This window comes from Artemia sp. Qi Xiang Cuo, chromosome 17, assembly GCF_049724085.1.
Source record: "Artemia sp. Qi Xiang Cuo chromosome 17, ASM4972408v1, whole genome shotgun sequence".
Lineage (NCBI taxonomy): Eukaryota > Metazoa > Arthropoda > Branchiopoda > Anostraca > Artemiidae > Artemia > Artemia sp. Qi Xiang Cuo.
This window is the reverse complement of record NC_142810.1, coordinates 43,830,031-43,854,230: the sequence shown is the minus strand read 5'-3', so window position 1 is coordinate 43,854,230 and position 24,200 is coordinate 43,830,031. Positions and strand designations below refer to the sequence as shown.

The 24,200-nt window shown below is 36.7% G+C and overlaps 1 protein-coding gene across 5 annotated transcripts in view; it reads right to left on the bottom strand.

Moving 5' to 3' along the window:
• Positions 1-24,200, bottom strand: part of LOC148942232 (uncharacterized) — an 82,780-nt gene that overhangs the window by 42,923 nt on the left and 15,657 nt on the right. For 4 of the 5 annotated variants that reach the window (XM_089103751.1, XM_089103753.1, XM_089103754.1 and 1 more), the window contains exons 2-3: positions 15,016-15,246; positions 6,948-7,010 (exon numbers count right to left, since the gene is read on the bottom strand). In XM_089103751.1, coding sequence (XP_088959877.1) covers positions 6,948-7,010; positions 15,016-15,240 — 288 coding nt within the window. In that variant the 5' untranslated portion in view covers positions 15,241-15,246. Of the gene's footprint in view, positions 1-6,947; positions 7,011-15,015; positions 15,247-15,668; positions 15,799-24,200 lie in introns of those variants that run through there. The other variant, XM_089103750.1, reaches the window with a different exon arrangement.

The window sequence follows — 24,200 nt, the reverse complement described above, 5'->3', positions numbered from 1 at the left end:
AAAAGCTCAGAATTTTTCCACATGTTTCCACAGTTTTGAATATTTTGCCACTTTTCCTAAAATGCGTTTTTAGACGTTCAACCAGGAACATGCACAGAGAACACGAAAGCGACAAAAACTGCGTTTTTGGGCTAGAACATGAAACTTGGAACATGAACCATGAAACACGGAACTTCGAAAAAAAACGCAGCTAATTACTGGAATTATTAAAGTATTTGAGTGGTCCATAGTCCAGTAGTCTCGAACCCAGAAAAACTAAACACAGGCACATTAATAAATTAAGGTGTTTTCTGCATGGTTTATCTTATCGGTTATGAAATTTTTATTGGCGTGTGAAATTAGTTAATTTGAAAGCCTCATATGCAAGACCCTGAGTCTTTGAATTCAACTTAATTGTCTTCCTTACTTTAAAGTGCGTTACTTTGACCCGGCGTTCCTTTGACTCATGTATTTTACATTTTCTTTGTCATCACTCAGATCGGTGAACTTGAATAAAGGCAAATTAAAAATATTTAGGTAAGTGGTTCATTAGTACACCCCTAATGGATGAAAAGAATGTATGGTGTATATTGCTGTTGGGTGTGACACAATCAGGGTTGCGACCCGGCGAAATTAAAAATCACTAGATTGTATTGATTTTTTGGTTGATTTAGTGATTTTCTTCAATTATCTAGTGATTTACGTGCTTATTTAGTAATATTTCTGATTAGGCAATATAAAAATAGGAGTGGCAACCATGGACAAAATGTCTTGTAAGTGAACCATCAAGTGAGAAAAAACGACATAATACCTTTTAGGAAAGTTAAATATACCTAAATATTGTAACAAAATAATAACTAGATAAGTGAAATATAATAGCCAACTAAAATTAAATAAGATAATGGAAAACAAAATGGGCCAATAAATGCATTACGATTAGCGCGGAGAGGAGGATAGGTTGGGGGCCAAAATTCATTTTTCAAATCTATTGTGGGGACATTTTTTTTGTTTTTTCAATGTTTTTAAAAAAAGAAAAAAAAAAAACACTTCTCGACAAAAATACCAAAAAAGCACTTTCAAAATCTAGGAGGAGTGGGGGAGGGGGGGCAAAAATCTTAGAAGGCTAACCCCCCCCCCCAGTATTGCCTCTGATTACAATTACCTCAAGTAAGTGAGTTGTAATTCTGTATTTCGAAACTTCAGCAAATGCCACCTTTTGAATTATCACAACCAAGTTCGGCTCTGACGAAAATCGCTTTTGGATTTAATTTAGCCTTGAAAAATAATTTAATGCCTATGAGGGGGTTTAGCCGTCAATATATTTTATTTTTTGTGGAATTATGATCAAACATTGTATAGAGGGGGAACTTTTGGTTCGGAACATAATGAAAAAGATGAAAACTAAAAGACTAACTTTGACAAAAAATGATAGAACCTTCACATATTGCTGTTTCCTTTTTACTAACTTGAATTTTCTATTTGAATAAAACACAAAAAGAAGCTCCAACAAAGCAAGATTTAGGATTTGCAGCTTCTAAGTTTGGAAGAAAAGAAATTGTCAAGTTTTAAGAAATTGTCAAAAAAATTGCAAGATTTCAGAAAAAATATGGCCACAAGGGCCCTGGGTTTACACTTATAAATATTTGGTAAAATTTATTTTATACAATATAATACAGCTTATTGTTGGATCAAGACAATCCTTTTAATTAGAGCATAAAATTAGTTTTGGCACGTTTGATAAAATCATGAGATCATTCGTTCCCGTCCATGCTCGTCTCTCTCAATGCTTCTGAGGTAACTACACCTCTGTAAATACAATCAGTGAACAAAGATTGACTACGTGAACCTGTCTAACTTTCTAACTCATTTGGATCTGGATTTTTAACTCACTTGGATAAGTGCATATAAACAAGTTTAAACATACGAACATAGAGGTATACATAAATATTTTAAAACGTATAAACCCATGGGTTTTGGGCTGACAACAAAAAACAACCTTTTTTCTGGATATTACCTCGTTCTTGAAGCGTGAACATAAGCCAAAATAATCGGATTATTTTTTAACAAGGGTAAACTATTATGAACTGTAAAAATTGAATTGCAATTAACAACGTTACTCGCACGAATACCAATCTACCTCTGTGTGACTTTGTACTAAGTAAACAAAGGATTTGTAGTGAAATTGTGCGAAAAAGACTGGATTTGTTTGTTTTGTTAACTAATGAAACCAGTTTTCGCTTGCAAAGATTAAGAATTGGAGTGCAGCTGAATTTATTGAGAAACAGAAGAATGCCGGCACGTTTATAAATAAGAAAGGTAGTAACAAGGTAACATTTTTCCCTATTTCCTAAGATGCCGGGAGGACTTGAAATTAGAGGACAGGCATTAGCAAAATTCCAAGGCTATCCGAAATGTCCCGTTCGAATCGTGGACATAGTTCAAAAGAATATCGGAACACACTTCGTCGTTTTTTGTTAAGGCATGCATACAGTTATAAAGGCTAAAATGTATCAGCTCGAATCATTGCAAGAAAACTTCATCGAAGCTGTTGCAGGTGCAGAAGACACAGTTTCCAAAATTCACGATGCGATCCTGCTTGAATACTCGACTAAGTACAGCTCTTTTGAAAAAATGTTATCTAGGCGCAAAAACTAAATTGGATCACTGGAGGACAGAATTTAAGCGATTGAACTGAGAATGGATGATATGGACCAAAAAACGAGATTGGATACGCTTATTTTCAGTGGTTTAAAGCAATGTTAAGGAGCCAGTGTTGAGACGGCAGTAAAAGAAATTATCGGAGACAAAATGGCACTACCGGATATTGCAAATTCACAGATACTGAACATTCGTCGGTTCCAATTTTCATCTAGTAGGAACAGTTCTAATATGTCTCCCGTTAGCGTTGTATTTCGTAACCAGGAGTTGCAAAATCCGTTTTTCTAGCTAAATCGAACCTAGCGAAAACAGGTATATTTGTGTCGGAGTACTTAACTAGAAAGAGGAAGCAGTTGCTTGATTTGGCTCGCAATAAACTCGGTTCAAAGAACGCAAGGTCCATAGAAGGAACGATTTTTGTTAAGCAGGAAAAATCCGAACTGCTAATGATATTACCAGTCAAGGACCCTCAGCTTAATGTTTGCATTTATTCGGGCCTATTTTGTTCAGGTTTTTCATTTTCTTTTCTCTCTTCTTTATATCCTTTTCTGCCTTCATGTTCATATCTCTTATTGTTTTGTTTTCCTCTTTATATTTTTTTTTCTTACTCCTTACTGTGTACGGTAAGTTCATGTTAGGGTTTCATGATCATTTAGAAAATTACGAAGACAACAGGATAGTTGAGGATGATGTGTTTGCAGACATTTAATTTGATGGATCCGAATGGAAAGATGGACAAAGATGGCAAAATGTACAAAACATAGTGCATACGTTGAACTTGGGCATCTTTCTCAATGGGATTCTAGCAAAGGTGATTCTTTACTTTTTTAGAACTGTAAAGAGTTTCGATCAGCGAAATGTTCACTCCTGTCAGTAACGAAATTCGCTAAGTACCAACCTGTGCTTATAGGCCTATATGAAACTTTTTAAATGCTGTGAAATTAAATATAATGGATTTTTCTGTTCCTGGGTGTACAGCTGAATAATAAAGTCCTTCTCTTATGGAGAGAGGAAGATTAACGACTTTGATTAGAAGTGATATGGACTATAATCTAAGAGATGACCTTTCGCTCTGGCTTGAAGGTAAAGTTGAAACTCTGTTTATTGAAACAAGGTCGTCAAGACCGGAAAATTTGATAATGGGAATAGTATATAAAGTACCATCATTTTCAGATAATAATTCCATAGAAGCTTTTGAAAGTGTTTTGTCTAAAGTTACAAGAGAAAATAAAAAGAAATTTATAATGGGTGATTTTAATATTGATCTGTTGAATTCAGATGGCCGTGTTGATTTCCTCAACATAATGTTGTCGTCTTGTTTATACCCTTTAGTATCAATTCCCACGAGAATAACGCAGTCTTCGGCAACTCTATAGACAATATTTTTGTTGATGGCCAATTATTTAAAAGATTGTTCGGCTGACGTTCTTATTAATAACGGATCAGACCAACTTATGTTGATTGGCAAACTTGACATTTTAAATATCAGGCCACCAAAAAATCCACCAAAAAATAAGCTTAAATATCGAGATATAGTTTAAGAAAACTAGCTGAAAATTTAGACCATGTTGATCTTCCGGATATTTTTAAAAGTAAGTGTGCAAATGAGGCTTATAATTTGTTTCTGCATACTTTTCTTACGGAGTTTGATAAGCGTTGTCCATTAAAACAGGTTAAAAAAAAAAAAAAATATTCCAAGGAAGGAATGGACGAGGACTGGTATCCTTGCTTCTATGAAAATGAAGAATAATTTGTATAAAGATTATCTAAAAGACCCCACGGACCATAAACTCCAGATTTTCAAAGAATCCCGCATTAGACTGAATAATATAAAAAGGTATTCTGAAAAATTATATTATGAAAGGGAATTTTATCAAATCAAAGGAAATATGAAGAAAAACCTGACCAAAAATTAATGAAGTACTGGGCCATAAAAAAGAGAAAAAAGAGCAAATAAAAAAGATGAATTTTGGTGATTAAATTGTTAATGATTCAATAGAAATTGCGGAAAATTTATGCAAGAATTTTTCAGAGGAAGGTTGAAAACTGTGCCAATAAGCTGATAAAAGATCATTAACTCCCAAACTCCCACCTCGAAATGTAACTTCTGAATTACTGTTTATGTAGCGTGACGAATATGAAATAGATAAAATAGTCACGAAAATGAAACTACAAACTTGTAAGATTGATGATGTTTCATTAAAAAATGATACAACAACTAAAAATTATCTTTTCTATTTTAGCTCACTTAATAAATTTCTCATTTCATAAAGAAACTTTCCCAGAAAGGCTTAAAGTGGCACGTGTATTACCCCTTCATTGAGGAAAGTCAAAAAATGAGCCAAGCAATTACCGGCAAATATCCATTCTGGCTTTTATGAGAAAGTGGTTCAAAAAAGAATATATAATCACCTCCAGGAGCAGGATATACTTTGCAAAACGCAGTTTGGTTTTCGGAAAGGTCTTTCAACGGATCTTGCCATTTTAAAATTGGTTGATTGGGTGAATGATGCATTTGATAATGGCCTAGTACCGGCAGCATTATTACCAGACATTAAAAAGGCATTTGATATTATTGATCATGACACATTACTTCAGATTCTCAAATCAATAGCGACAGATAACATACCTCTAAATGGTTTCCCTCCTATTCTAACAATAAAGCTCGAGATCTTTATAACGTAAACCTAACATCTGGGTGCCCTTCTGTACCTTATGGAGTGCCACAAAGGTCAATACTGAGAACTCTACATTTTCTTATTTATGTTGACCAAGTAAAACATTATTTGTCTGAAGCCAGCATAATACTTTTTGAAGACGATACACTTCTTTTTGTTGCATATGAAAATCTACCTTCTTTGTTTACAAAAATGGAAACAGCTCTCACTGAATTTGTCTCATGTGCTGATTTGAACTATTTAACACTGAACTACAGCAACACAGATTATGTAGTATTTTCTTGAATATCGTTAATTCAAACTGATCTAAAATTAAAAGTAGCTAATAATATTATAAATAGAGTTAAAACTGTAGATATCTTGGATTTGTAGTTGATGGGAATGTTTCGTGGAAAGACCATGCAAAATTTGTAGGCAATAAACTTTCAAGATTCCTAGGAGTCATCCGTCGTCATACTTTTCATTCCCCTAACAAAATCTTGAAAATGATTATCAATCTATTTTTCATCCCCATTTGTCTTACGGGTACTCCATATGGGCAAGTAACTTAATTTCTTCTTATAAAAGAGTTCAAATCATCCAAAATAAGGTAGTTTAAATTATATCTCCTATTCAACACACGGATGACATCAGTCTTCATATCAAATTTACCAAAATATTTGATGGATACAAGAATTAAGATTTCCAGATTGCAAATTTTTGTTTCAAGAATTTCAATAACCTCCTTCCATCTTCATTTCAAAATTTGTTTACATTAAGTCAAGATTTGCACACTTACGACATACGACATTCGTGTGACCTAGTTCAAAAAGTACTCACTACGAAAAGAGTTTCTTTTTTAATTAGATCTTTTGTCCAGACTTTTTGATCTCACTCCCCTGAGACAGACGGAATTCACACAGTCATATATTCTTTATGTGACCAGTAACTGGTCATTACATAAAAAGTGTTTTAGTGCTATCCTCCTCCAGGTTTATTTATTCTCCCCATTTTTCTCGTTCCCTATTGCTTTCTCTCTCTTCTTCTTTTTTTACCTTTAAAGTTGAAACCATAGGTTGATTTATTTACTCGTTTACTTTTCTCTTTTTTTTCTTCTTGATATATTTAGTCAATTTGCTGTTTCTGTTTGTTTTTAATTACTCTTAGCTAATGTCCTGCCCAAGCAAGAATATTTTTTTGTGCTTTCCTGGCAGGAATGTTATGTAAGTTATGTATTTTGTTTTTAAATAAAGATAAATGAAACTGAAACTGATCCACTTCAAGCAGATTGCGAAAAAGGAAGAACACAGACATGTGATAAAAAAAAAAGCCCCCGCAAATGATGGCCTAGAATGTACTTAGCGAGTTTTCCAACACCCCGTCACATTAGGAAAAAAAAAATCTTATACCCCTGCATAAGCATGAATGATACCTTTGTCTACTATGATAAAAGGAGTTACGTCTGTTTCTCTTTGTTTTCATATTGGACGGGTCTTGTGCATGATTCATTCATAACAATACTAAGCAAGGCTTTAATAGATATACCTTTTGTTTTTCTTCCATAGAAAAACACTAGATGCATCTCTTGTCGCATCCTTAAACTTTAGCACAGAAGGTACAACTTCATCCCTTAAAAATGAAACAAGTACCCACCTTAAATATGTCTTGACATATCCCTTCACATTTCTTCATTTTGTGCGATTTCAAAGCCATGGCCTATAATCAGAAAATTGTACATGAATAAGTATATGGATATCAGAACACAAAATGTAGCAAGCCAGGATAAATGTTTATAAATAATTCATAGAAATACATGCGCATTATGAGCTGGTCAGGTAATTACGTAGAATTTTTCTCGACAGAGAAAGAGGGCAATAGTACAAGAAAACAATTTTATATGACAATTTTAACAAGAAGGGGCAAAATACTCTCAAAAATCTGGGCCCCCCCCCCCCAAAAAAAAGTCCCTCAATCTGATAAAAAAGGTACTAAACAAGATACAGTATACAGAATGTCTTAATAAGGGGCCGAGTGTAAAGTAAAACATATTACCTTTTCTTTGCTATCATGAACACCCTAGTTTCATTAAAATCAGACGACTCTAAGTACAATCTATATTGTTATCTTGAGTGCGTTCGAGCATCCCTTGTAAGACTTAGTCGCCTAATATTAGCTTCCCAGGATGTAATCCGCAATACATAACAACAAATACTTATCTAGTCCAGTAAAAATATGGTTTTGACCCGGCATTTGAGCAGTATAAATGTTTTTGGTACCAAAATGTTCAAAAAATTAGCTCAATAGCATATCCAAAATCGGCAATGCAGAAATACCCCTTTTTCAGGGAAATAAGGGGGGGGGGGTCTCGAATTTAAATTTCTCCAATATTTCTAGATTTAAAGGCTGTTTCCTATTAATTCAAATCCGATAAGACAAAAATTACATCAGAATTGGAAAATTCTATCCCTTAGCAACCCATTTTTTCACACCGGAAAACAATTAAATTATTACTAATAACTTTATTAATCACCAAGCGAGGCACGATCCTATGGTATACAAATGATTATTGTAATTTTTCTGTAACAGCCCGTAGTATTTGATGCAAAACAATTAAAAATCTGAGGGCCACTTAACAGCTGTCAAACAGGAATATCTTTTCCAAAAGATCAGAATCAACTGATGTATAAACAGACAATACACGTTTCGAAACTCCTCATACTTATGCTCAAGGCTTTCAACCAACAGAGATCTCTAATTTTATTCAGCAGAGAACCTATGAAAAAAATGAAGGGGGTTGGGAGGGATCGTTTTCTTCACGCCGGAAAATGATAGAAAAAATTACATACAATTTACAAGAAAAAAAGAAGAAAATAAATATATATATACACAGAAATATAATTATTCATCGGTTATTAGTATTTAAGATGCTTCCAGGGTCGACATCATCCTAGAAGCTCCAGGAAAATGGCCCTAAATTATGTAAATAACACCCTGTTCGCAAATAAATTTTATCAGAAAAGGCGGGCATGTTAGCTTTTGATTATTCAAGCAGCTTTGAACTCTTAAAGGATTGTTCGCTAGCCCATGATTCCGCAGAGTCTCTCAAGGATATACTGCTGAAGCAACACTCATATCTGAGTAAACCAAAAGATTTTCTGTGCTCCTGAGTTTAAAATATTATTTGCAAAACTCGGGAATAACTTAGAGCAGTGGTTCTCAAACTTATTTAGCCACTGTACCCTTTTTACCCATAATAGATTTTAGGTACCCCTTCTCAGTTACCGGTACTAAGTAAACTATTGCAAAAATATAAATAAAATTCTAGAGTTAAAGGGTTGTTTCATTTTTTGTTGTTGGCCGGCCGCGTACCCCCAAGGGGTACGCGTACAACACTCCGAGAACCACTGACTTAGAGGATCGAATTGAAACCTTCAGTTAGTACTGGGGGAAGGAAGGAGACGGGCAAAGGAATCAAAATTTGGTTTTAGGAGGGGAGGAGTTAAAAGAGCTTTATACGAGGGCTATTCAGAAACTAGGGAACGTTTCCGTCTGACGCCGCTAGGCGTGTGGCTATTACGTATGTTTTGGTGTGCGCGTGCTCGTAGCTCCAATCGGCATCCAGTCGTGAGAACGAGAAAATCTCGGTACTTCTCGTTTTCCCTATATTCCAATTTAAAATGTACGCTGCAATTTCAAATCTCGCTAGTTGTGTAGTGCGGTCCGTAATACAGTTTTTGTTAGAGAAAAACCGACAGAAATTCATCGGCAACTGTGCGAAGTGTATGGCAACGACGTAGTGAATGAAAGTTCTGTGCGAAAATGGTGTATCCGGTTTAAAAATAGCCGAACCAACGTGCATGATGACTAAAGGAGTGAACGCCCGAGCATTGTGACAGACGATCTTCTCGCCAAAGTTGATGAGAGGATTCGTGGGACTCATTCAAATGGGAGATTTTCCCACATCAACCCTAGAGTCCCGACCTAGCACCGAGTGATTTCCACTTGTTCCCGAAGATGAAAAACTGGCTAGCGACACAGCGTTTTGATGACGATGACGACGACGAGCTCCGGGCGTGCGTCACTGAGTGGCTGAGATCGCAGGCGGCGGATTTCTATGACGAAGGAATTTCGAAGCCTGTCCACCACTTAGATAAGTGCCTTAATTTGTTTGGTGACTATGTAGAAAAGCATCATTTTACTCACTCTTTCAGATATATATAATAAAATATTTTTCTTGCACCTAGTTTTTGTTTTATAACAAAACGTTCCCTAGTTTCTGAACAGCCCTCGTATGTGATTCATATAAGCGGTTTTGCTCTATAAGTTCCTATGGGACTTATAGTGCTATTCATTCCAAGATAAACCAAATAACACCATTCTAACTCAGTCTACTGGAATAAGTTCCTATGGGACTTATAGTGCTATTCATTCACAGATAAGCACCAAGATAAACCAAAAGACACCATTCTAACTCAGTCTACTGGAATAAGATATTCGCAATATCTCGAAAACAGCTTGGGGGTTTTAGTTGGAACTTTTAGGTAGTGTTGGGGTGAGATAACGGGACCCGAAAGTTATTTTTGTCTCCAATCAACCTTAATTTTCCTTTAAAATGTATTGAAAATCAATACGTAATCATTTATTGATTCATTAACATTGCTTCAAGGATTAGCTAATCAATATCAATACTAAAAATTTTGACATAAAAAGTTGTGTTAAATTTGTAATATCAAATTGAAAGCCAAAAATTTATTTTTTCCCTGAAATATCCCCCCCCCCCCTGTAATCTTCAATAGTATTGTGATCTTATTCTTTTTTTTGTTGATGTCTTGGCAAACAAAACTCACACTGTTCGAAACACATCGTTTTCAGTAAAGCAAAAATTACACTAAAACATTTAAGACGGTTTGACAAAAAACAGAGAGGAGGGGAGGGGTCTCCCGATTCTTATTTGTGGTATATATTTTTTCAGGCTGACAATAATGTTATATCAATCCCACTGTCATTTTAAAATTGGAACCCAACGATATCACAATTTTGGACCACTAATTCCAACAAAAATGACACTGGAATCTCTTGCTTCAAAACTCCTGATTTTTTAGGCAAATAAACAAAGATTTTCTAACTTTTCTCTCTCAGTTTTTTAAATTGTTTAGAATGAAAGCGCAGCGTTTTTTAGACAAACTAATTTTGACTATAGGTTTAGGATTTAAATTTTATGAGTATACTGTCTTTAAACTTCCATTTTTTTAAATTTGCAAATACTATTGGAGTTGCTTCTTACTTACACTCATCACCATGAACTGTTTGGTTCATTTCCTCACTCTTAGAAAAAAAATGAACAGGGGAATAAACAGACTTTGAATACAACTGATCATGCAATTTAACTTGAAATGTATAAGATAGATAAACCTGCATGCATTTTTTCACTAATGATGAAGTGTTTTTGTTCAGAGATAGGATAAAGAGAAGGATTTACAGCAGGGAGAGAGGTAGGAAGACAACAAGATTTAGGATTTTTAACAGTGGAACTAAAAGAAGTGATGTATTTGAGGATAAGGCTTCAGGACCTGCCCCCCCCCCCCACAAAAAATCCTAATTATCTTAAGTGTAATCTCTTACAAGCAGTAGACAAGGGCTGAAAACACTGATGTATTTAGGTGAAACACGTATTAAATCACTGTATTACAGTGATGTGTTTTTTATTCAGTAAAAGGTTACGTATATTAAATACGTAACCTACCTTAACCTAACCTAGGTACCTCCCCCCCCCCAAAAAACAACAACAAAAAACAAAAAAAGAACACTTTTAATATCTGTTTATTCAGTTATTTATTCAGTAATATGTTTTTTATAATGTTTTTAATAATGTTTTTTATTCAGTAATAGGATAAAAGTAGGACCTGTAGGGCCCCAGTAGGGAGAGAGGACGTAGAAGGACCATAGTAGAAGGACCCCAGTAGGGAGAGAGGTAAGGAGACAACAAGATTTAGATTTTTTTTAACAATTGGACTGAGAGCAATCATGTACTTAAGGATGAAGCCCCGGGGTCTGCCCCCCCCCCAATTCCTTAGTTTTTTTAAACTTAATCTTTTACAAGCAGTAGTCACCTTGCTTCTTTTGCTGTATGTTCTGATATTTATTTGAAGTGCCTCACATCAACAAAACATCACTTCCTTGCAAATATTTTAGACCTACTAGAAGCCCTTATAAGATCTATCCATCACAAGTAGCCAGGAATCGTCATTCCTTTGGTTAATCCATGCCCAAAGCTACTGCTTGTCTCATTTGCAGCGCTTCCACTTCTGCAAAATTAAGCCTGATTTCAAGGTTTCGTTCAGGATTTTTGAGAGTCTGAGATCTCTCAGGGTTTACAGACTGTTTATAATTTTTTGGCTGACTACAGCAAGAATTCAGGATATAGAGACAAATCGCCATAGCACAAACCAACATATCAGTTGACATTCTTTGTACCTTATCTGCACTTCTTCTCATGACATCTTGGAATATTAGAGCTTTTAAAACACCCCTAAAACTTGAAATTAAAAAACGTGTTCTATCACACTGCATCTATTTTAAAGATATGGCTAATAAGCTAATACCAACATACAGCAATACTTACTTTTGCATTAGCTAGAAAGATCTGAGCTTCAAACTTATATCCAGAATCCAAAATAAAAGATGAACGCCTTTTCAAGTTGGTATTTAAGTTGTTTTTTTACTTAAGTACCTTTTTCGCTTAAGGTACTTAAGCCAGCACCCCTTAAGGCAATATAAGCGTGAAAATGCAAGGAGCATGAAATATGACACGAGAAAACCTTGTAGAAGGTGCTAGTCAGCATTAGTTAAAACTTCCTTAGAGTAAAATTATGGATTCCTTTTCAGTTGTGAAGAAACCCCTGTAATGACCAGGGGTGGATCCAGGGATTGGTGACTTCTTTTTTGTAGCGTAATACTAAAAATTTTAGCAATAAACTTCCATAAAAATCCTCAAAGATAAGAAGACTCTGAAAATAATATACTAAATTATTCGTAAGCTTTTGAACTTCCAGTAGCTTTTAGCTAATCCCCCCCCCAAGAAAAAAACAAACTAAATCCTAAGAATACCCTTGGCCGAAACGACACATATTGTCACGAACAAAAGAAAATGGCGCATCTCCCATTTCCATAGTCTTGCAGGAGAGCGAAATTTCGTAAGATTTTTTTTCTCTTAGAAAATTTAAGTATAAGCGAATTTGTAAAAATTATGCTGAGGAGTTGAGTAATGGGGCCTAACCTGTTATGCAGCAGACATCATTATGCAAGATAGCCTTTACTTCCAATTAAACAAAAAAAACAAATTTTTCAACTGAAAGTAAGGTGGAACATTAAAACTAAGACCAGAGCCGTTCAATTGGGGTGGGGGGAGGGACTGGGTCAGATGCCCTGAACGCCGTGGCTGAGGGCACCGCGGCTGCAAACTATCCACTTTGATCAGATTTTTCACTTTGATTCTGTTTTTTTTACTTATATTTGAGTCGAGATGGAGGCACAATGATTAAATTTTCCCCAGGCACCACCAGCCCTAGGGACGGCTCTGCTTAAGACGAAAGGAAATTATTCCGTATATGATGGGGGCTGTCTCCTATTCAACTCCTCCCTCATTACCCTTAAGTTTTTAGTACTTCAAAAAAGCTTCCTAATCCAATTGCATTTCAGCAGTTGTTTTTAAAGAATTTTGACAAAAAGTCAAATTTAAGCATAAAGAGTAAGGAGTTAAGGAGGGAGCAGATTTCTTGCTGCTAAATAGTATAAAGCAATAATTGTAAATGGATTGGTAGTGCCCTGCTTTTTTGGTTTATCTGCTTAAGAGTTAAAATTTTTGACGAAATTTAAAAATTTCGTTAAAAGTTTCATTAATTTGGCATTAACTCTTTGAAGCATTTGCCCCCCCCCCCACCAAAAATAGAATCAACAGTCCCTCCTTCAAAATAGCTGAAGCGCACTTACATATAATTTTATGAAAGATGTAAAAACTCAGTTTACTTAAAAGAAGCTTTAAAGTAAATTTTACAAACATTTTCTGCAATAAGAAGGGTATCATCCCCAAAGCAGCACTATTCAGGCTCAATCTTAAAAAAGGGCAATGAGAGGTTAATTCCTCCCCCCCCCCCTACCCCTTTCTGTGTTTATCTTAAAGCTCAAAGAGAGAGCTAGACAGTTTGGGCATTGAAATTAGCTCTTTTAGGTATTTGCCTCTATTCCCTCCTACACAATAACCCACCAGCACTCCTTCATTACAGTTGATGTGCAATTATATGTCACTAAACATAATTCCATGAAAAATAAAGTGAATCAGCTTATTTAAATCAAGGATTAAGATAACTATCCATATTAACCTTTTATCTTGTGTAAACGTGACTTTCCAGGAACATATACACCACCGTACAGCGTTACTTCCTCTACAACTGGGAAGCTAAGTAGGCTATAAAGTTTTTGATGCGTTTGAATCAATTGGCTATCTCACAATTTTTAATTGATAGCAACTTGGTCTTTTTTTGTGTCAAAACCACGGTTTGGTGCCACATAATGGTAGAAAACGAGACTTTTTCGTGGTGCAATGTTTTTGGTCAATCAAAACGGGCAATGCAACTTTTAATTTATGTTTGAATGAGCCCTCTCTAGATCTTCTAGGACTATTGGTTTGATACAATGACCCCTAGGAAAAAAAAAAAAAAATTCCACATTATTGTAGATAGGAGCTCAAAACCTCTACAGTAGGATTCTCTGATATGCTGAATCTGACGATTTTATTTTCACTAAGATCACTTGCCTTTTCGGTGGTCTTTCTCCCCTTTTCCGGAAATCAGGCAAACTTTCTCAGGCTAGTAGCTTTCGATGGGTAACATTATACTTAACGAATTTTAAATATTTGGTATTAGCATAAAAAAATTCTTTTGCTGTATCAACTGTTATCAAAATTCTGTTTTTAGTTTTGGTTACTGTTGGCCTAAGTCCCTTATCATCAAACAGTGTGTTACAACAAAATGTTTGATTTTTTGCATTCACCAAAATAAGCACACCTCAAAACAACCAATGGATAAGGATCTGTTAGAAAAATCTCTCACTTTCCAAGTCACTAAAAAAGAGTGAGACAAATCCTTTCAATTTGAGCATTATAATTTGACCGTTTGTCCAACATCAGGTTTACTTGATAGCTTTTTTCTACCAAATATAATATATTGCTATCACAATACCTGACAAGTGATAATAGCTAAATGAATATCCCAAATGTTTTGCTTTGAATTTAAAGAAGTAGCAATTAAATGTAAATGGAAGTAATAAAATAACCTATAAGTTTTAGAATTGAAATATTGCACCAATCTCAAAATGCTGTTATTCAAGGAAAAGGCCAAATTATATATTTTCCATCTATTCTGTCACTTCTCTTTGTCTTGTCTCACGCTAAGCTCAAAGAAACTAACAAAAAAAAAAAAAACAGTTCTATAATGCGTCAACGAATGAACAACTTGAGCGGTGGGGGGTTTATCATACAAGTACCTCTATTGATATCACAATGCCCGACAAACAAAAATAGCTTAAGCAATTTTCCAAATATTTTGTTTTGAATGTAAAGAAGTAGCAATTGAAATATTGCACCAATCTCATAATCTTGTCATTAAGGAAAAGGCCTAGCTTATCTGTGTGAAAATTTACACCAATAACATATAATATTTCAGACCTTTGCAAGCTGGTGCAAATTATCCAACTGATGCTTGCTTGAACACTCTGAACTGCAGTCATCTGGGCCCCCCTTTTGTTCATCTGATGGTAGCTTAGATGTCATGAGATTTGGGATTTTGTCTAACATATCTAGTGTTTCTTTGTTCATTGCCTCATCTTTAATTCTTTTCTTGTCTAATTCACTCTTGTCATCTTCTGACAGTGAACTACTTTGATTCCCCATGGTTTCCTAAAAAGGGAGAAAATTATCAGATACTATGATATAGCTTCTATTGATAAAAAAGACAAGCAAGTTAAAAGTATAGCTTAATATTTTTATGATTATACAGTTCAATATCATAACAGCTTTTATGGTATAAAGACAAATATCAGAATTTTGTGTGAGTGTAGGGAGCCTGAGAAGATGCCCACAGATCACGACCCTAATACAAAAATCAGGATGCTTCTGCTGAAGGAGGGTCCTTCTGGAAAATCTCCCCTTTCCCTACTTTGCACGTATGGAGAAATAGCTTCTCCCCTCAATTTTCTTTGAAATAAACTAGCTTCTAGTAATAAATCAAGTTTAAAGAAAAAAGTTTTTAACACAAACGTAAAGACACGCTAATACTTAAAAACAAATATATTTTGATTTAAATATGAGAGAGTTCTAACCTCTTTCATCATAATTCTTCAAGAGTTGATGTCTTCATTTACCTGTGTTTACTTTAGGCTGCATAGAAAAAATTTCAGCTCAGATGTTTTCAAATGTAATATTGTAAAATACCTACAAACAATAACCAGCTATATTTATTGCATTCTAACACATTTCTATCAAAAAGCACAAGAAACTTAAGCATAAAGATTACAGGTAAAGTAGCAAATCTTATTTTAAGGGTTATTTCTGATTGTTTAAAGGGGTTTTTCCGCCGTCCAACAGAAACTGTTAGCTAATATTTTTCTCCACAATCGTTTTTCCACCGTCCAACTAAAAATTGTTAGCTAACATTGTTAGAGGATTTCTCTAACAGATCAAATACTTGTTGAAGGAAATTGTTGGGGAATTTAAAGCGGAATATTCGAAATAAGCAGGATGGGTACTTTTTATGTTTACAATATTGATAAAGAATCGAGGAATGCTACTATTTCTTAGTTTTCTTCCTTTCACTTTCTATTGTTTTATAAATGTCTTTTCTGTTCATCTCATTGAAAAAAAAAATCAATTCTTCAGTTTAAAAAACAGAAAAAAGAAGACATTGCCACGTAGTCATAGCAATTTGATATGATCAAAAATCTAACGATTTCACATAAGCAATCAAATTATATTTTTTAGTAAGTTAATCCACTTCCTCCATACACGGGATAATTTATGTAAATGCACTAAACAGTTACTTTAGGAAAGCTTAAGCACTGGTGTTTTAATTTTCACCTAAATTCAATGTATTTGCCAATTAATAAAATGTTTTGTGCCTTTGTTTCACTTGCTGGCATTAATAGTAATATTTTTTTCTATAAGAATTATTCCTGCGCAATATCTTGTTTCTGCGAATTGTGAGCTAACTATTTCTGTTAGCTAACAATTCTGTTTCCGCCATCCAAACAAATTTTTGTTAGGTAACACTGTTAGCAAAAAAACCCCTTAAATGTTAGGCTACTCTTTCTAGATTAAAACATTTTTACCAAGCTTAGGCCTAAACTGGTGGTATAGACTATAGCAAAAAATGGTGAAAACTATATTTTACGGAGGTGCAATTGTTTTGCTACTTAAACAAGGCACTAGTAAATTTAAAATTCAGATTGAGAGAGCACTTTTTTCATGACCACTGATTTGATACAATCACCTTTTAAAAAGTGCCTCCTAAAAACATTTTCTGTTTTTCTTCTTTTTTCTCTGGGGGGGGGGGGGATTCAAAAACAGAAACCTTCACGTTGTAATCAAGTATCCATCCAACAACAAAATCTTTCCTTATAAGAAGGAACCGGCCATCTTGTCAGTACCAAGTCCTAATTTTTACTAATAAAAAAAAAAGGATTTTCAACTTAAAGTAAGAAGTAACATTAAAACTTAAAACAAATAAAATTATTTCGTATATTAGGGGGACTACCTTTTCCTTATAACTCAATCTTAACACTAAAGTGTTGACGTTCTTTAAGAATACTTCTCATCCAAATTCAAAGGAACTCGTGTTTGAGCAGTCTTTCTTAAAGAACTGTGACAAAAATCAAACTTTAGCAAATAGAGCAAGGTTTGAGGAATCATATATGTATTAATTTCCGTTTGTTTTAACTTTTGATATTGCTCCTAACTTTCAGTTGAAAAAGTTGTTGTTTTTTTATTTAATTTCTGGCCGTTTTTCAAATCACACCAGGAAATACATTTCCCTTTCCCTATGTAGAATTTTCCCTGGAAATTTCCCCCTGGAAAATCTCCTCCTTATGAAAAATTTTCGCACTGTGGGCCTTCCCCCCCCCCAGAAAATTTCGCCATATTTCCTAACAACAAATGCTACATGTGAAAATTGACAGATTTCATAGCTTACAGCCATTTCCCCAGGGGCTGTGGGGGTCTTTTCATCCGCAAGGATATAGTTATTGGACATTTCAACTATTCTGAATCAAATGGCTATCTCGAAATTTTGATTGGATATCTTCGGGAAAAAGGGGTGTGGGAGGTGGGCTAGCTACTCTCCAATATTTTTGGGTACTTAAATACAGCCCTAGAACATTTGAATTTGGTTTGAATGAGCCCTCTCCCAATATTCTAGGACCACTGATTCAATACAATCACACTGAAGAAAAATACATAGGCCTTTCTATGATGTTCATTCTGGTAAAAAAATATATATAAAAAAAATCAACATTTTTGTAGATAAGAGCTTGAAACCACATAAGTAGGGTTCTCATATATGCTGAAATTGATGGTAGGTGAAAGTTTATTTGTTCCTTGACTTCTTGGGGGCGTTGCCCCCCCCCCCGTTCAAAAATCAAGCAAATTTTCTCTGGCTTGTAGCCTTTGATGAGTAACATATAACTTAATGAATTTTATATATTTGGAATTAGTATAAAAAGCAAATTTTTGTATGTATCGATTGTTATCAAAACTCCATTTCTTTGAGTTTCAAATACTATTGAACCGAGTTGCTCCTTAATTACAGTTCATTACTGTAAGAGGATATTCAGGAGGCATTATGAAGTTATATTCCCAGTCCACTAAGTGGAAAATCAGACACAGTTAAATCTTCCCTAACTGACACAAAACAAGCCAAAAGCATACCTGGATTAAATAAAAAGTATATTCAGCCAAGTGCAAACCCTATCTATGCCAGATATAGCTTTCACCAATGAAACCAAGCAGAGGAAAAGACTATAGAGCCCTATGTTGCCCAGTTGAAAGTACTTGCAGAGGAATATGAATTTGACACTCTAAAAGATCAACCAGTTTAAGATTGATTGGTCTTCAAAGTCCACAAGCAGGGTACTTGTGAGGCCACAAGTACCCAACAAAAGGAAAGCACTGCAGCAATTACAGGAAAATGAACCACTTTGCCAAGATGTGCAATAGCAAGGTAGTACATGGCTTGAAACAAGAAGCAAGGTAGAAGAAGGGATGGAATCCATGACTGAGTTCATCTCCAGTGAAAAAAAAAGTGGAAAAGCCTTATGCACTGATATAACTAGCAGAGCAAGATAGTCAATAGGAGATCAAGAAAGACACTGGTGCTAAGGCCAACAGATTGCCCTTAAAAACTTTAATAAATTGGCAAGAAAGCCAGCACTGCTGCCAAATGTTGATGTGTAGACCAACCACTCTAGAGGAACAGCTAAAAAGGTACAAGGGATGGTCACCCCAAAAGTTCTGTACAAGAACCAAATCCCCCAGACTATAAAAACTTCTATATGGTTTGTACTGATAGAGCATCTATCCTCAAAAATCTGGCCCCTACCAGCCTAGATGTCCAAAACCTGTTAAATGAATTCAGTGAGGTATTTGAGGGTATATGGATATTGCCTGGAAACTGCAAGATTGGTCTTGAAGAGGGCACAATGCCTACTCTACAGCCACCAAACCAAGTTCCATTTGCCTTTCAAGCAAGCAAAAATAGACCTAGACTGGCTGGAGTCACTTGGTGTCATGGATAAAGTGACCAAACTACCACTGTGTGTGAATCCTGTGGTCATGACAAGGAAGTCAGGCGTGACACTCAGCAGGGGCGTCCCGAGGTGGGGGTGCGCTCCCCATCTTTTGGGGGATTCGGTAGGCAGAAAGACAGAAATTTTGCAAAATCGGCCAAAAATGAGCAAAATTCTTGATTTCTGCAGAAAATTCGGCATAAATCATGTGGCGATTCGGTAAAATTTACGAAGATCACAACCCCCCCCCAGAAAATGAGCCTCAGGACACCCCTGACACTCAGGACTTATTTTGACCATGCTGACTTAAACAAAGTTATCAAGAGACTACATTTCCGTATACCCTTAGACATAGACATAGAAATAGGTTTATTAAGATCGAACAGCGTAGCCATGGCTAATTTATGTCGTCTTTACAACAATATGAGAAGAAAAAAAAAAAAATACAAATAACACTATAAAAACACTAACACGTGAATTCAAATAAAACTAAGTCTTGTTGTATGCTTCAACGAAAAAGGGGACAAACGTGTTTTTGTAGCGGTTGGTCCTGCAGACAGGGGGTTGTAGCTTCGACTGGGATCTGGTTCTTTGGTTAACAGGAGCATCAGGTGGGAGGATCAGTCTGTGATGGGGCGAAGATAACAGTGACTTGCCGAGGGACATGATCAGTGATAATCGTCTGTCGCTGAGAGATTCAAGGTTCAGTTCTTGCAAGAGTTTGTTGTAGTCGTCACTTCTGTTACCAACGATTATGTTAACAGCTCGTTTCTGCAAAGATTCAAGGTCATCGCAAAGGTAGTGGATGCTCTGGACAAAAGGTCCCCAGACAGCGACGGCATATTCGAGTAGAGGTCTCACATACGTAATATAGGCATTTTTTAGGCTTTGAGTGTCGCAGCCAAACCTGCGCATCAGGACTAGGGTCTGAAGTGATGCATTGCCAGCCTTAATAACCTTCTCCATGTGTTCAGTGAATGTGCAGTCCATCGATAATGTGACTCCGAGGATTTTTGCAGATTGAACAATAGGGAAAGGGACTTGCGGGAATTCCAGATCACGTTTTAAGGGGCAAAACCTGAGGATCGTTGATTTATCTGCATTCAGTGTCAACTTGTAACGTTCACAGTCCTCAGAGAAGGATGCCAGAAGGGTCTCGCTGAACTGACGTTCGATTACACCTTCTCTCACGAGGTATTTGAGGACAAATGATAAATCGTCGACGAATTTGAGTCGCTCTTCGAAATTCTGAAGGAGGAAGTTGATGAGGGAGATAAATATGAAACCAGCAAGTCTTGGACCCTGAGGGGCTCCACAGGTAAGTTTAGACCAGTATGAGATCAAGTCACCTTCAAACAATGGAAATACACACTGCATTCTGTCCTGAAGGAAGCTCATCACTAATGCAAGAGACCGCTTCTGTGCGCCCATTGCTCGCATATTTTTTGCTGCCGTAAGATGACAAATCAGGTCAAATGCCTTCCTGAAATCGGCGAGAGCTAGGTCAATGAAGGTACTGCCCTTGTCAAGCCACTTAAAGATAATGTCAACTAGGCGCTCGAGGTATATCGAGGTATTGCAACCTTTGAGGCCGCCATACTGGTAACGGTCTATGTTTTCCCGCGTTTGCTTGAGCAATTCACGCAGGATGAATAACTCGGTGACTTTTGCAAAGGTAGATGTGATTGATATCGGTCGTAACTCGTTGCAAGATTTGGGTGTTTTAGTCTTCGGTATAACACGCACAAATGCGCGTTTCCAGCACGACGGGAAAGTTGACTGGGCGAAACATTCGCTGATGATGTGTCCAAGTGGCTTGGCAAGGAAAAGAGAGAACTCTCGTATTAACCTTATAGGTAGCTCTTCAGGAAAAGAGCTACTGGATGGACACAACTTGTTCAGCTCATTGAAAACTTGATACTCAACTATTTCGATTTCACCTTCGTCAGGGCATATTGACAGTAGATTCTCTATTTCAGTGTTAGTTGGGGCAGGAAAGGATGTACAAATGTCAGTAAAGTAATTGTTGACGTCATTTGCACTCACGAGTGACCCATCATCGTTCAGAATACGGATACTGGATGATACTGTTTTTCCAGCAATCTGCCTCACTAGACGGTGCCATTTACGGGGATCCTTTTGTATTTCAGGGTCCAAAAGGGATTTTCCGAAGGACTTTCTTGCCTCGCGACAAAGGCTAACGATTTTGTTTCTTAATAATCGTAACGACGTTGCGTCACCACTTGACTGCCTTACAGAGGTTTTTTTGCGAATCAGCTGTTTTATTTTTGGAGTGATCCAGGGCTTGTCAGATTCGCTCACGACAAATTGCTTTTCCGGGAAAACTTCTAAGTATTTCTCATAGAGTAGGGACTGAAATATTTCTGCTTTCCTGTTGACATCGCTTTCATTGTATACTTTGCTGAAGCAGTGAGTACCAACCCACATTCCATGCGTATTAATAGCAGACTTTGTAATAGGTCTCTGGAGTACTTTTATTTTCTTAAGCTTCCTGATTTCACTTTTTGCCTTCATCAGCAGAGTGTGATGGTCCGATTTGCCCAATGGCCCGTTCGAAGACATGTCTTTGTAATATGGAGCAAGGTTTGTAAGAATAAGGTCAAGGGTACTCCCGGTCACATGGGTGGGTATCTTGACCACTTGTGACATACCCAGCATATTAGCAAGCCATTGTTTCTTTGTTTGGTTGAAGTCACCAGCTCATATGAAGCCCGGGCGGCTATACCGCTGACGTAATGTGTCTAACGTAGACTGAAGGTAGGATACCAACAGCCGTCTGTTCTTGGCACTTTCAGGATAGTAGATACTTGCAATAATGATGCAAGAGACAACTCGTGGTAAATTTTTTGGCTTGCATAATGCCCAGATCGCTTCATGGTTAGGGTTATTGAAGTTATCTAAATATTTGCAGGGGATATCATCGCGAACATATAGGGCAACACCTCCGCCAATCCTGTTTGTTCTAGTGTTCAAGAAAGCCTTGTAACCAGCTATCCTTCCACTTGTTTCATCGAGCTGCCATGTTTCGGTAATTGCGGCGATATGGATATTATTCTGACGTAGAATGACATCTAACTCATCTACTTTAGTCGTTAGTGAGCGGACATTGCTCAGAAGGAAGTTGGGAAGTTGGTGTTTACAAGAGAGAACCTGCGGCGATAATACTGGAGGACAATCAGACCCGAAATCATTGGTAGGAGCATTGTTGTCAGGGATCAGCCGGGGCGGTAGGCTCACGCGCGGGATTGAGACTAAACAACTCTCACGCTTAGGCTTTTGGCTGGCCAATCGTCTGTAGGTGACTAACACGTCAATCTTAAATTTCTTTCTGCCACCTCTGCGTCCTCTTCTTGTTCGCTTGCGAACGAAGGGAATGTCATCTATATTTTTATAAATTCTTAGTGTGACGAGTGTGGCTATGACAGATGGCGCCAAACCAGCAAAAGAAATGAAAGTACCTTTTTTGCATTGATCAATCCAGTTTTCAGCAGCAGCCTCAGTCACAAAGAATAGCACTATTAATACAGTTTTGATTAATACCACTTTCATCGCAAAGGGAGGAGTATTTCAAGGCACTGAACAAGTTAAACTAGGATAGAATGACTTGCAGCCTCAACGGCGCGAGAGCCATCTGACCTCATCTGACCCTTATTAGACAAAGTAGAAGCAAAGTACAAAGGTGCCAGGAAATTCTTGTAGATCCATATCCAAAGCAGGTACTGGTTTATGGAGTTGGACAAACCCTCCTCAGAGATGACAACAATCAACACCATGCACATCCAGTACGAATGGAAGCAATACTCTTTTGGACTGATGTCAGCATGTCAGCACAAGAGGGACTAGATGGTGGGCTGATTGTGGATGGTATAGCAGGCAGTGGTTATTACCATGGGCGTAGGGAGAGGGGGGAGCAGAGTGGCAGCTGCCCCCCCCTAAACCTTCAAATTTACATTAGATATGGCTGAAAAAGCAGATGGTTTGGAAAAAGCAATTGATAAAACTCCATCACACTATCAACTGCCCCCCCCCCCTAGACAATATGCTGCCTACGCCCATGGTTATAACCATAATAAACATTAAACAAAACTCAGGGTAATACTCCAAGCCGCAAGAAACAATGGAGGGCATTCCATAGAGAAAAACGCATTTTCAATGCTACCTCCATAACCTACTTCACGGCAGATTCCCGGCAGCACCCCTGATTCAGAGAAAACCAAGGCATTAGAAAACATCCCTGTACCATGATGTCAAAAAGAACTACAGATATTATTTTCTCCCGAAAATTGTCGGGATTTTACAGATTGTTTGAAAAGATAAGTGGAAACACTGCCCATAGCAAGCTAAAGGCAAGCCCAAATACATCATGAAATAACAACGGACAAATAATGAAGGAACAATTGAACTCCCTGATCCAAACTATAAAGTTGGCTAATCAAACAATAAGAAAGACCTGGACACACAATTTGGATCATCCTGGAATTACTATGAAAATTACCTGAGCATCTGTATTCTGGCCAGGCATCACACAGGACATTTAAAGATTGGTCAGTCAATGCAAGGTAAGCACTAAGTTTGGCCCCACCCAACAGAAGAGCCCAAGATAGCAAGCAAAACACCAGATAAAAATAGATTAACTACAATTAGCCTATTCTGTATATTCGTCAGTAGAACTGGTTTTCTTAGCATGTTTCCTACTCAACAGCCGGAATTCTAGGCTTATACTGCAATACCTTCCAAGTTAATTTCCGACCCTGGATTCGTTCCTGAAAGGTTTAAATTTATAGTGGTACTACTCTTTTCTCCAGCCCTTGGACAAAATTCCCAGTGTGGGCTAAAATGTCAGCATTTGCTGTTTGCTATTGTAGAACACAAGTGGGGAACTATAAAGTGGTCGGCAGCCTAGGCTATATAAACAAGAATTGTCCCAAGAAGATAGCCAAGCAATTAGTAGGCTATATTAAGAAAGAGTATAGAAAAGGTGCACTGAGCAGCACATTTGTTGGTAAAATTCTACTTTAGCTACTTTTGGCTATCTTGGAAAGGGGTTAGGTTAGG